General features: G+C 47.2%; 1 protein-coding gene across 1 annotated transcript; it reads left to right on the top strand.

Annotated features, from left to right (window-relative positions):
- Positions 1–9739: 9739 nt before the first annotated feature.
- Positions 9740–13120, top strand: LOC120698257 (putative glucan endo-1,3-beta-glucosidase GVI). Its single transcript, XM_039981792.1, has 2 exons — positions 9740–9988; positions 11905–13120. The coding sequence occupies exons 1-2, from the start codon at positions 9751–9753 to the stop codon at positions 12873–12875; spliced, it is 1209 nt and encodes a 402-aa protein (XP_039837726.1). The 5' UTR covers positions 9740–9750; the 3' UTR covers positions 12876–13120.
- Positions 13121–13914: the final 794 nt, after the last annotated feature.

Genomic DNA, 13914 nt, shown 5'->3' with positions numbered 1-13914 from the left:
CATGTCTGCTGAACTTCATGCCTTACACCGCACGGATACTTGGGAGGTTGTTCCATTGCCTCTTAATTTTGTTCCTATCACCTGCAAGTGGGTATACAAGGTTAAAACCAAAGTTGATGCCTCTATTGAGAGGTACAAAGCTCGTCTAGTTGCTCGGGGTTTCCAACAGTCGTATGGTCGTGATTATGAGGAGACATTTGCTCCTGTTGCTCATATGACTATAGTACGTACTCTTATTGCTGTTGTTGCTGCTCGGTCATGGCCCATCTCTCAAATGGATGTTAATAATGCTTTTCTTCATGGTGATTTGCAAGAGGATGTTTATATGCATCCACCACCAGGGGTTGAGATTCCTCCTGGATATATTTGTCATCTTCGGCGTGCTCTTTATGGCCTCAAGCAAGCACCTCAGGCCTGGTTTGAGAGGTTCAGTTTGGTTGTTAGTGCTGCAAGTTTCACTCCTAGTGACCATGATCCAGCTCTGTTCGTTCACACCTCTTCACGTGGTCGCACTTTAATTCTGCTTTATGTTGATGATATGTTGATCACCGGAGATGATCCAGAATATATTGCCTTTGTTAAAGACTATCTTTGTGACCAATTCATGATGTCTGACTTGGGCTCTCTCAGCTATTTTCTTGGCATTGAGATTGAATCAACTGCTGCTGGCTATTATCTCTCTCAGTCCAAGTATATTCAAGATCTACTTGCTCGTTCTGGTCTCACTGACACTCGGACTGCTGGTACCCCTATGGAACTTCACCTTCATTTGAAGCCATCGGATGGTCTTCCTCTTGCTGATCCAACCAGGTATCGCCATCTTGTTGGTAGTCTTGTCTATCTCACTGCCACCAGACCAGACATTGCCTATGCGGTTCATATTCTCACTCAATTTGTGAGTGCACCTACCACAGTTCACTATGCTCATTTGATTCGGGTTTTGCGGTACCTGAGGGGGACAATGTCCCGCCGACTCTTCTATGCCACATCAAGTCAACCTACACTTCATGCTTATTCTGATGCTACTTGGGCCAGTGAACATGTTGATCGTCGATCCGTTACTGGTTACTGCATTTTTCTTGGTGGCTCGCCAATTTCATGGAAATCCAAACGGCAAACTGCTGTTTCTCGCTCTAGTGCTGAAGCTGAATTAAGAGCTCTTGCTACAACGACAGCAGAAATTATTTGGCTACGTTGGCTGCTGGCTGATTTTGGGGTTACTTGTGCTGATCCTACCATTCTCCGTTGTGACAACACTAGTGCTATTCAGATTGCCAACAATCCTATCAAGCATGAGCTCACTAAGCATATTGGTGTTGATGCCTCTTTCATACGGTCCCATTGCCAACAATCTGTTGTGGATCTTCAGTATACACCGTCTGAACTACAGCTAGCAGATTTCTTCACACTACACTAAACTGGAATTACCTTGGCGGCCAAAAACCGCCAAGGAATATACCAAAACCGCCAAGCAAAATGCGCCACGAATAGAGGGACAAGGAAAAATGATTTACTTGACGGCTAGCCGCTAAGGTTATTTTTCTTGGCGGTTTGGCCGCCAGGCTAGAAGGACTAACGACAAAATCTTCGCTGCGCCAAGGAAATATTGCAACTGCCAAGGATATAATTTTCATGGCGGTTGTCGACCGCTAAATAAATTACATTCCTTGGCGGGCTGAAGCCGCCAAGTAAATCAGTTTTCTTGGCTGCCAAGAACCGCCAAGTAAATTTATTTCCTTGACTGTCGGTAGCCGCAAGGTAATTTCTTTTCCTTGGCGACCATCAGCAGACAAGGATTAAGGATTACTTGGCGTTGCAGCCGCCAGGTTAAGTCTATTTGCTTGGCTGCTTTCCACCACCAAGGTAATTCTATTTGCTTGGCTGCTTTTTATGGCCAAGTTAATTCAGTTATATTGGCCAAGCAAATGTTTGAAAGAACCAGAAAAATAAAAATAATGGACTGGCAGGCAGAATTCAATATAGATCCAAATTGGATTATATGATCGTTGAAGCAATATATAAATCACACATCCATTAGTTCATCACAAGTCCATATGCATAGCTAAAGGCAAACATGTCTGCCATATGCATGCATCATGCCTACATCATTTGTAGTTAGACCTCCAAGGTTTCAGTTATGGGTTAAAAATATTGTAAAGATGAGAAAATCATAGGGATATGGATTAATCTAAACATTCTGATACATGTTCAGTGCAACTGAGCAAATGACATTATGTAATTTTCTAACTGAATTTTTTTTGCCCTGAACTTCAATCACAACTGACAAGGATCTTGAACCCCTAAATCATTTGTAGTTAGACCTCAAAGTAACTAGGTGCTGATACAGGATTGTTGGGATCTTACCAGCCACATAGTAGTAGATGAATAATCTTGCAATCTGTCACTTGGGCAAAGCTTGGTTGAACTGCAAAGGAAAGGAATGAAAAGGGGAAATGTTACTTTGAGATCTCGGATACAGTACAGACCTCATGGATCAAAGAAACAACTCGATTAAAGAGGGGAAAGGATGGGATTTCAGTCAAGGCCGAAAATAGAACACATGAATCAAAGAAACAACTCGATTAAAGAGGGGAAAGGATGGGATTTCAGTCAAGGTCGAAAATAGAACACATCTTACCTGCAGGAAATCCTACTCGTTCCTAGATTGGATTGTAGCAAAGGGATGGACGGGAATTGGATGGATGGATAGGAACTGGTGGAGGCGGCATGGACAGTGGGGTGCGGTGCAGATTCCCCTCACCACGACGCTGGAGGTCTCACCTTCCTGCGCCTCCTCACCATTGGAGTTGAAGTCCAGATGCGGTGGCTGTGAGTTTGCGGGCTAGGGTGGACGACCTGAGGAGGAGATGCCGTGGTTGTGGTCTGTGGATTTGGGGCCTAGGGTTAATGGCCTGAGGAGGAGATGGAGGTGGATTTGGGATCGACGAGCAAGACAGCAAGGAGGAGTGAGGGTCTGGCAGCGCAACGAAAGAAGGGGTGGGGCGTGTGAAAGGGGGGCAGCGGCGGCGGGGGTTCTGACTTAGGGTTTCATCGCGTGCGCGCTGAGTAGAGGGGCGTGGGAACGGCCAATTTGGGATTACGCTCCGCGCACATTGCCCAAAATAGTGTGTGTCACTTATTTTTTAATAAAAATTATCACATTTAATTTATAATTAGTATTGTTGCTTAAAAAATTAATGTGGAGAGATATTAGCATAGTTGGTTTATTTAATTTAATAGTTCTAGTCCAAAACATTATATACACCTCATATATAACAACCTTAGATATGATCGCTAAACATGATCAAATTCTTATTTGTGAAAATTGCATTAGTCATGTATGGTTTTATAAAAAACATGTGCCTGCTTGATGTGGGTATGGCGATGATTTCAATAAAACTTTGCGAGTATACCTCATTGGCGCTTTTGTATTGCAATGGTGGCCATGCACGACCTTCCATTGATCCAATGCTCTTATTCCCATCAATTACATATATGGATGTGTTATGGCATAAATATCTAATGTGTTATTGCATAAATATCAAATGTGTTATGGCATATTAAGTGAGGCGCTCCCTTCCACATCTTCTATTATTTGGAGTTGATCGTCCGAGATTGCAAGCATTTGCCGATTAGTGCTAGGTAGCATATACCGCTTGGTCGGCAAATTAAAGACCAGACAACATTATATTTCCATGATTGCAAATATATATATATATGAGGATTAAAACAACTCTTATTTGTATTTCTTTCATGGTTACAAGACATGTGTACTCATTTAGGATGAGATGTACGAAATCAACATGTACACGCCATCAAGAATTTTATCCATCTCATGTCAATTTAAAAAATAATTGCAGAACTAGGTGTGTTTTGTTTTGACAACACTAAATATGATCTAAATTATTGCAATATAATGTGCCACAATCAAAGGATATATGTGTTACAATGCACACTTTCCTTGGCGGTTTGATCAAACAGCCAAGGAAAAGCACAATTTCCATGGCGGTTTGAACGAAAAGGCCAAGGAAATGAGAATTTTTCTTGGCGTTTCGATGAAACAGCCAAGGAAAAGCACAATTTCCTTGGCGGTTTGTCGAAAAGGCCAAGGAAATGAGAATTTTCCTTGGCGTAATTTGTAAACCGCCAAGGCAATTCCAATTTTTCTTGGCTGCATACAAAATCTGCCATGAAATTATATTTTCTTGGCTGTTAACAAGCACCGCCAAGGTAACACTATATTCCTTGGCGGTTCAATCTTGGCCGCCAAGCAAATCCCTGGCCGACAAGGTAATTCGATTTTGGTGTAGTGTCACCAAAGCTCAGACTCGGGATCAACATCATTTTCATGTACTCAAACTAAATGTGTCTGACTTAGATTCCTTACAGCCACCTTTAGTTTGAGGGGGGTGTTAATATGTATATAGACTTACTCTACTCTTTGGTCCAGTATGCCATATGGCCCATTCGGCTCATATCTTGTATATTGTATATGTAACCTAGACTCATGGAAATACAATTGAGCTGGTCATTCTATTCTAGCAGTATCAACTACAGGCGTGACTTCTTTGACAAAAGAATCTTCGAGGAGGAGGTCCTTGGTGATGCTCTTGGCGAGGTAAAAGGTTGATTATTTCTTGGTTGTTCCATTCACTAGTCGTGCCTGAATGTATACATATGTAACATTTCTTAGTACTGCAGGAATTCAAGGGCTATGTCTTCAAGATCATGGGAGGCTGTGACAAAGCAAGGCTTCCCAATGAAGCAACGATCGATAATTAAACAGAGAGTAGGAGAAAAAAGTAGGAAAACCGAAGGTGTAGGACAATAGGAACAATGGCACAATCGTAATTGTACTATAATTCCAAAAATTCAACTCGTTACAATGTTGTGGTAGGGGGCTATTTATACCCCCTACCTCATTCCAGAAATCTAATGGAGTAGCAGACATCAGTTCTACTGTTACAAAACCGTGAGATTCTTAGATTCCTAGAGATGAAAAAAGAAAGAAAGCTGAAGCAGTAAGATGATCTGTTTTTGGCAGCAGGATCACATGCTAACGCTATGGACGAGTTCTTGGCTTCTTACATGATGATCCAGTGGTGTACTGGCGCTGCCAATCACTCGTCCTCTCACTGTCTCTGATAACAAGCGAGCAAAGGAAGGCAAGGCGACATGCTATGCCAAGAACCGCGTCCCAGACGCACGCATCGTTTTCACTGCCTCGCCTTTCGTTAGTTTCGCGTCTTCGCGAGACAAGCGGGGGGATGTGATGCCTGCGTGATGAACTGATTGATCCGGAAAGAGGTTTGGCGCCTCACTATCGATCTAGCGGACGAACGCGTTAGTTGGCCATTAATTCTCTGCATCTCGGCTTAGCGTCCTGGCGCAGCTGCCTTGTGCTGCCGTTCAGTGGTCATGCCATCTTTGGGCATCGTCCATTCGTTTTCTCCATCAATGCGGCACAGACCATCCCTGCGTGATTGGGGAAAACCAAATAACCAATGCAAGTATGCAACGCCCATTTTCCTGCAAACCCTATGAGATGCTGAGATCTCAACTGTTCTTCATCATTCCTTGCAGGTGTGAGGGTTTGATGTCTCATTGGAGTAAGAGCATCCACTACTAAAAAAATATTAACCGTGATCTTTAAAAAGACCCTCGGAGACGGGCATGATTTTGAACCGCCTCAGCTAGTGCCTCCTATTAACAGAGGCGGTAATTGTAACTCAATCGCCTTGGTAAATCAGGTCCAGTCCGCTAGCCCAAAAGGTTCAGTTGCAAACACAAACTTATATATACAAGACTTAGGTTTTTCGGACTCCTCCCTCCTCATCTCGACAGCGTCATCCCTCCTCCCTCTCTCTCTCTCCACGCGAGGGCGCGCGGCAGTGGGCTACTTCTCATCACCTGGATTCGGCGGCGGCACGGCCAGGGAGGTCAGATCTGCTGAGCACTCCTTCTCTTCTCTATCATGGCGGTGGGCTCCGACCTTCTCGCGGTCAGGGAAGCCGGATCCGGCGGCTCGGAGGTGGCGCGGGAGCGGCGGCGGCTCGGCGCGGAGCTATGGCGGTGCGGCCGCAGCGGCTCGTGCAAGGAGCTGCAGTGGCGCACGGACGGTGACGTGAGGCCGCGGGAGCAACGGCGCCTCGGCTCTGAGCAGAGGTGTGGGAGCGGCGGTCACGAGAGAGCAGCAGCGCGGGAATAGAGCTGCGGTGGCGTTGGGCTGCAGGATGGCGGTGGAGCTGGAGGCGGATCCAGCTAGCTCGATGGCAGAGGAGACCGCCGGCCCGTGGATAGGCTTGGCAGGCCCATAGATGGACTTGGTGCGCATGTCCACGGGCTTTCTATGTTTTTATTTTTGTTTTTATTTTTTTATTCGATTAATCGAGACGGGCAGTCAGTCGCCTCGAAAAATAGATCAACTGTGATCTTAGGTCTGAGGCGGTTGCGAAAAATATCTCGATTAATAGTTTTTATGTTGACTGCCGCGATTAATAGTTATGGTAGAAGCGCCCCGCCCCATTCACAGGACGGGGACCGGGATGGCTGCCCTGTCCTACACACCGCTTCACGCGCAAATACTCTCATTCCCTGGCCCTACAGGCTACAGTATCCTACACTACAGGCGAGCAGTGAGCTCACCTTGGCAGGTCGTCGGGTGGGATCTCCGTTAGGCGGGACATCAATCAAGCATGACGAGCATATATAAAGCCCTGCATTATCGCCCATCCACTTTTGTGGCAGCCAAAAGGACGAGACGATTCCTACGCCAAAACGGCCAAACCTATCGTGATCCGCAGCCATCATCACAGCACCAGTAAGTACGCAGCCAAGATATAACTGGTGGTGATCCACCAGCACGTCGCTCTCCTGGTCCTATATACATGATGCATGAATCAAGGAAAAACTAGGATGTATGAATGCATCTGCGAGTTCTTCCGACTAGCTAGCTTGGCTTTAATTTGTGCGTGCTCACACCAGGCCGTGCAATGGTGCATTATTATTGCGTACAGATGTTGTTCTCAACCACACAGCAGACTCACGTATCTTAAGAATTGCACGCACGCACGCTTGCAAGTTATTAAGCTGCCAGAAAAAAAAAACTGTCACGGAGCCGACGTGCAGCTCCTGCGCTGGACGGGCCGGTTTGATTAGGCACTGCAGTGGCACCAAAATTCACCAGCCAAGAAAGCCCAAACAGGCACAAGAGCGTGTCCCAGCTGCTTGCTAGCTCGCCATAGTCGGCGCCGCTTTCCTATGCGCCATCTACTACCACCACCACCACCACCACTTGCCTTTAATTTTTCACCAAACCGCCATTATTCATTCCGCTGCGAAATGGACACACACTTTGCCATGTGCTCGCAGTCGAAGTTGAACTAGAATGAACTCGGGATTTTTGAACGAGTCTGTTGGCCAATTTCAAGACTAGTTATTTACGTAGTACGTCATCGTGTCATCCTTTCCTTTTAATTTGGAAGGTCGCATGCAGTGTTGTACACCAGTTGTCCTTCTTGTTTTTCACCTCAGAGGAGAACGAAGAAGCTTCGTGTGTCCCGGCCATGTTTTCAGCTTTACCCTGGGAGCTGAATTATTGCTTGCGTCGCGTGGATTGGCATACCTGTCCAGTTCGGTTGCAGCTCTTTGTAAGCGTGATGAGAGTAGCAAGCCCTTCACGGGAGGTTAATTTACCGTGAATCGTTCGCCGTCTACCAATCACCAGGTTGGTAGACTGCGTTGGATACCTAATCTCCAGATCACGGCGATGCGTGGTACTAGGCAGATGGGGCACCGGTAGGCCTGCATCCGCGTGTTGACATTTTTGTTTCGTGCTCATCAACGTACATCGCCATCTTGTGATGAGGCCATCGGGTTTTTTTTTCTTGTGGCATTTGGTGTCAGAAATCATTTCTCAAGTACAGTACAGGCCATCTTTTGATTTGGTGACCTAATCTTTTGGTGTTCGACGACCTTTTTATATAAACCTTGCAGAGTTTGTTTTCCTTCTTCTATTTCTTATCCTTCACTTGAATTGATATGGCTCAGTTTTTTTTCTTCTTCAAAGATTTCTTTTTTTTTTCTAGAGAAAGTTCATAATCATAAATATGGCTCCGTGCCTCTGTAGTACTTTTGCAGCTGAGTATCCAGAGCCCAGAGGCCTCGGAGAAGAAAAAAAAAGGTAGTGTTTTTCAGAGAGTGATTCATCACGTGAAATCTGGCGTACAGATTGCTACGTACTCATCACGTAGATTGGTGCCCAAAAGAAAATAATCGATTTGCATCAGGGAGTCACCTTCACCTCCACTGCACTTGACTCGGTACATTCACGCGTGGGGCCACACGAGGGATGTTGCTTTGGAGAGGTGACAGGTTAAAGACTCATGAGCTAGAGAACGAAAGAAAATGACATCCTCCGCCCAGGCTACTACGCGACGGCTAGGTGTGCGAGCAAGACTTGGCGTCATGCATTGCATGGCACAGACGACTGAAACTTAAACTGGATTCTATTTTCAGAATGAGTTCAACTTCTGCTTCTTCAGAGAATTGTAGTGTTGTTTTAATTCCCTTAGAAAATCGTGTAGTAACCCAGACCGTGGATTTGGCATGTATCCAAATTTTTTCTAACTAAATATCCAGTGACGCGCCGCTCTCCTGCGTGCTCGAGAAAAAAATATCCTTACAAAATCATTTCAGATTCATCCACGTAGTAGGTATCCCATATTTACTCGGTCACCCCAGGACGGAGACTAAGAGTACTACGCGGGCTGATGCATGGCACCAGGGTTAACAATTTCGGCGAAATTTCGCCGAAATTTCGGAAAATTTTCTGTTTTCGCTAGTTACCGGGATTCGAAATTTCGGTATTTTTCGGAAAATTTCGTTTTCAAATTCAAAATTCAACAAATTTCGACCGAAATTCACCGAAATTCTGGATTATATATCGTCGAGAAATTCCATCACGCTTACTTTTCTTTTATTTCCTCTGCAACATTAATAAATCGTCACATTTTCTATGACGATGCGGCTTCATTCTCTTGCTAGATAGAGTTTGATATATATATATATATATATATATATATATATATATATATATATCCCGCTAAATCATCGACAATACCCTTGCATGATTAGAGGAAGCATCTTCTGAATAATCTGGCAAAATAATCTTGCAACTTCTCTTCACGCAATGCCGGTCTAAATTTATCGGCAACCTGTCGCCGAGACGTGGATCGTCTTTTTTTTTTTTGAAACGAAATTGTATGTGGCTAATTATGCAGAGAGATTCCTCCGGAAAAAAAACGCAGCAGGACAGTTTCGTCGACAACCGCGCCTCAGAACGCAATATCTCCTCCCCACTTGATTTCCCGGATACACACAGCCAGATTACATGAATCCGCCGTTAACTCGCCATCAGGACGCGGTCGGAGTCGGAGCCACCCAACGGCCCGTTCGATCACGCCCACGTGGCGTGGCGCGGACGCCCCTGCTCCGTCGATTCTTCTTCGTTCATCTGAACGCGTCCAACCGCAGCCCAGCACGCCCCGCATCCACTCCGTCCACGCTTGACCCCGCTCGCTCGCGCGCGTGCATCCATCCCTTCCTCCCTGCCTCTGCCTGCAGTTGTTCGGCCGAGTCGTGCGGTTTGGTGGCTTGCTCGTGGGGCCCGCTCCTGGCGCGCACGTAACCGAGCAGTTGCTGCGCTTGCCCGTTGCCTTCTTATATAAACGGAGCACGGGCGCCGCAGCAATGGAGGAGAGAGAGCTTCTTCAGACTCCAGCCTCAGTTCAGACATCAGAGTTCAGGCCAAGAACGGAGAGTTTCAGAAGGGAGCTAGAGCGAGAGAGAAAGAGAGAGGGTTTTCTGAGTAGTACTCCGGCTTACGGTGGTGCGGCGAGGATGGTGTCGGCTGCTGCCCGTGTGATGAAGGCGGCGGCGCCATGGGTTCTGGCTTGCGGCTTCCTGCTCTGCTTAGCAGGCTCTCCCGGTGAGTTCAGCAGACGGTTCAGTTCACCTGCACTTTCCCTCCGTTTCGTTTCTCCTGTTCATTATGGCGATCGGTCCGCCTGCACTTTCTTCTGTTCAGTAATGGTGCTTCTGTTGCTTGCACTGTCCGACTGCGTGTTCGTCAATGAAACAGTTCACCTGCACTTTTTTCCGTCTGCCTAGTTAGTTCAGAGGTAGATCGGTTTCTGATGCTACTATGTTTGCTCCAACACAGCACGTATTTCGTTCACTCTTTCCCAGGCCATCTTGTTTCTTCAGTTCACAGCAAGCTTTTCCAGTAACCTGTCTAGGCGTCCAGCTAAATTTCAAGAGCTGCTCTTGATACCTCCCTTTCTCTGCACTGCAATTTTGCTGGTCAGATTGATGTTTTTCCTTCGCTTTTCATGTTTCTTGGTTTGAGCTTGCACTTGCCCCACATTAGGATAAACGTTTTTCGGATACGGGATACCTTAGGATAAAGACGGCGCCAAATGGTTGCTCGGATTATTTATTGCCGACTAGCAGAGCCGTAGAGGTGGTTGACAGGTTTATCCTTCGTGTTCTTGGTTGGGCCTCTTGGGAAATTATAATCAATCAGGGCAGGGCAGGGAAAAGACTGATTCCATTATTGGTTTCATGGTTCTGTTGTCTGCTCCTCTTCTACGTTGATACTTGTTTATAGAATCTCGTATATCGTTTAACCTCTTCATTTTTTTTACGCGAGATATTTACCTCTTTATTTATCAAACAGGACAAAACTTTGAAAGTGAACTTATGTTTTTATGAAAATACTGGCCAATTTGTAGTTTGCTGCAGGTTGCTACTAGGCCAATTCTGTTCTTTTCACTAATACGGCATGTCGGCAGATACATAGAGTGAAAAGTTTGCCCATGCGTACCTAAGATCCCAGGATAAACTTCTTTTTTCTCATTAGTTGGTTATTAGATGCTACATCTCACCCGATTTACTAATCTGCCGAGCACACTTTTGCGTGAGGAAATGGAAAGGCAGGGCCCTTTACAGCTCGTGTTTATGTCTGTTTGTCAGACGTTGATATCATCTGAATATGACATGGAATCACTGTAGCAGAGACGAAAGAGGCCGTATATATGCAAGTCCTTTTTAATCCAGGATTTTCCTTGAATAGGCTGCCCAGTGCATCAGACGACCTAAAAATATTACTTGAAATGAAGAGACCATCGTACTTATTACGAAACACCATCCTGGCGAAAGACTTGTTTTAATTTCTTTGAAAAACTAACCCCCCACCCCCGTGCTATCATAGTGTTTCGAGGAATCTATAAACTAATTAGGGCATCTTACTGGTTACTAGTAGTTGGATATGAGCCTAATTGTAAGAGACTTTGGCCATACAATCCATCCCCTAAGGCCTACTCAATCTAGCAAATAATTTTTTATTTTTTATCCTAATCTCTTGATTGAAAGTGATTTGTTCAGACCTTGACAGTTGACACCAAGTTGTATCTTCTTTTCACAAGCATATCTTTGACTATTGTTTGGACCTTGACACCAAGTAAAAAAAGTATTATCCATTTCCTACTTTCGCCAAGTTGTACCAATGATGGAGTTGGCTGTGCAAGTCCTAGGCAGAAAAACGTAAAAGAGATGTGGAGTTGCGCACGAAATTAGCTTTGAAATATTGTGGATCCAGTTCTTCCCCTGTAGATTTGTTGGCTGCCCCCACCTACTCTGTTCTTGGATAAGTTAGCTAAGTTGGTTTCAGTCAGAACCTGCTACGTTTTTCTTCATTTCGTAATGGTAACAGTTTGGAGGTTGCAAGTACTGCTCCAACTGATGAATGAATTAGTAGAAAGGGACATTTATAATAAGATCGAAATCACTTACTACGTTTTGACTTTTGATGATCCAATCTAATTTTTCGATGTGCGAATGCAGGAGCTGAGGGTGCCATCGGCGTGAACTACGGCATGGTCGCCAACAACCTACCGGCGCCGGAGCAGGTGATCTCCATGTACAAGGCCAGGAACATCAGCTACGTGCGGCTCTTCCACCCGGACGCGTCCGTGCTCAACGCGCTCCGGGGCTCCGGCATCGGCGTCGTCCTGGGCACGCTGAACGAGGACCTCCAGCGCCTGGCGTCCGACCCGTCCTACGCCGCGTCGTGGGTCGCCGCCAACGTGCAGCCCTTCGCCGGCGCCGTCCAGTTCCGGTACATCAACGCCGGCAACGAGGTCATCCCGGGGGAAGCCGCCGCGCACGTGCTCCCGGCCATGCAGAACCTCGAGTCCGCGCTCCGCTCCGCGGGGGTGAGCGGCGTCCCCGTCACGACGGCCGTGGCGACGGCCGTGCTCGGCGCGTCGTACCCGCCGTCCCAGGGCGTGTTCTCGGAGGCGGCGGGGCCGGTGATGGCCCCGATCGTCTCGTACCTGTCGTCGAAGAACGCGCCGCTGCTGGTGAACGTGTACCCGTACTTCGCCTACTCGGGCAGCGGCGGCGAGGTGGCGCTGGGGTACGCGCTGCTGTCGGCGGACTCCGGCGCGGCGGCGTCGGTGGCGGACGGCGGGGTGGTGTACACCAACATGTTCGACGCGATCGTGGACGCGGCGCACGCGGCGGTGGAGAAGGCCGGGGTGCAGGGGCTGGAGCTGGTGGTGTCGGAGACCGGGTGGCCGTCGGGCGGCGGCGAGGGCGCCAGCGTGGAGAACGCGGCGGCGTACAACAACAACGTGGTCCGGCACGTCGGCGGCGGCACCCCGCGGCGGCCCGGCAAGGCCGTGGAGACGTACCTGTTCGCCATGTTCAACGAGAACGGCAAGGCCGAGGGCGTGGAGCAGCACTTCGGGCTCTTCCAGCCGGACATGAGCGAGGTCTACCACGTCGACTTCTCGGCGGGATCCGCCTCCTAGGCTAGCTCCGCCGCTGATTATTGTTGTTCAGAGTTCAGAGACGGATCGGATCGACTTGGAGCTGCTCGACGCGAGATCGAGCACAGTTGCTAGGGCGTAGCGAGTACTTGGTCCGTGTGTGTACAGTACATATCAGTACACGGCGTCATCTTCCCCATGGATTTGACTTCATTGTTGAGCACATTGCTGTCGTGATTAGTGATGCATTTATTCAGCAGTACAACTTCAGTACGCTTATTCATCTCCTCTTCCTGTGCTTCTCCTTCTCGAGCTCTGCCGCCTTCTCTGTTTTTTTCCCCTTTAGCATTGGTGAGCAACATATGGATCGAGTTCAATAACGCATCTCCTAAAATATGGCTTCCAAATGATATCAATTTTGTAATTTGCATCTATAACGATATAAAGCCAGAAAAAAACATCTCGAAAAAAATCGAATGTTTCTGAAGGTAGAAAATTTTTACAACGCTGCCCAGCCCTGTTGTCTCTTCTAATGAGAACATGTACTCTGGCCCAATAACGTGTGAGCGAAACGGAACTGTGGTCCAGCCCAGTCCACCAGCCCATTGGGCTCAGAGGTGGCATGATCGCCAACAACCTACCGGCGCCACGTCGGGTGTGCCGTTTTGTCTGTGGTATCGTTGGCCCGGCAACCATCGATTCTTTGGTCCCTCCAAGGTAGGGCTGTTCGTGGCTGCCTTGTGAAGTTAGTATCTCCTATGAATTTATTGTTCTAACTTGAAAAATTGAGTTGGTTCTTTGTTCCCACCTGTTTTGGTGGTCTAATTCCCCTTCTGGATATCTCGTCGCAAGGGCGAAGCCAACCAAAAATGAGGATACGATCTTTCTTATAGCACGTTGGGGTCTTTGTCTTTAGAAATCAGTAATGAATAGTAATTACTACTGGTTTTTCGCAAATCCATCGGGGTCGGCTGGCCCCCAATGGTCCTGTGCAGCTCCACCCCTGCCTCGTCGTCCAGCGATTCGGGGCTTCTGGCAGTTCTTGATGCATCAGATTCCTCATCGTCCGGCGATGCGATGG

Source organism: Panicum virgatum, chromosome 3K (assembly GCF_016808335.1).
Source record: "Panicum virgatum strain AP13 chromosome 3K, P.virgatum_v5, whole genome shotgun sequence".
NCBI lineage: Eukaryota > Viridiplantae > Streptophyta > Magnoliopsida > Poales > Poaceae > Panicum > Panicum virgatum.
This window is presented reverse-complemented; position numbering and strand designations above follow the sequence as displayed.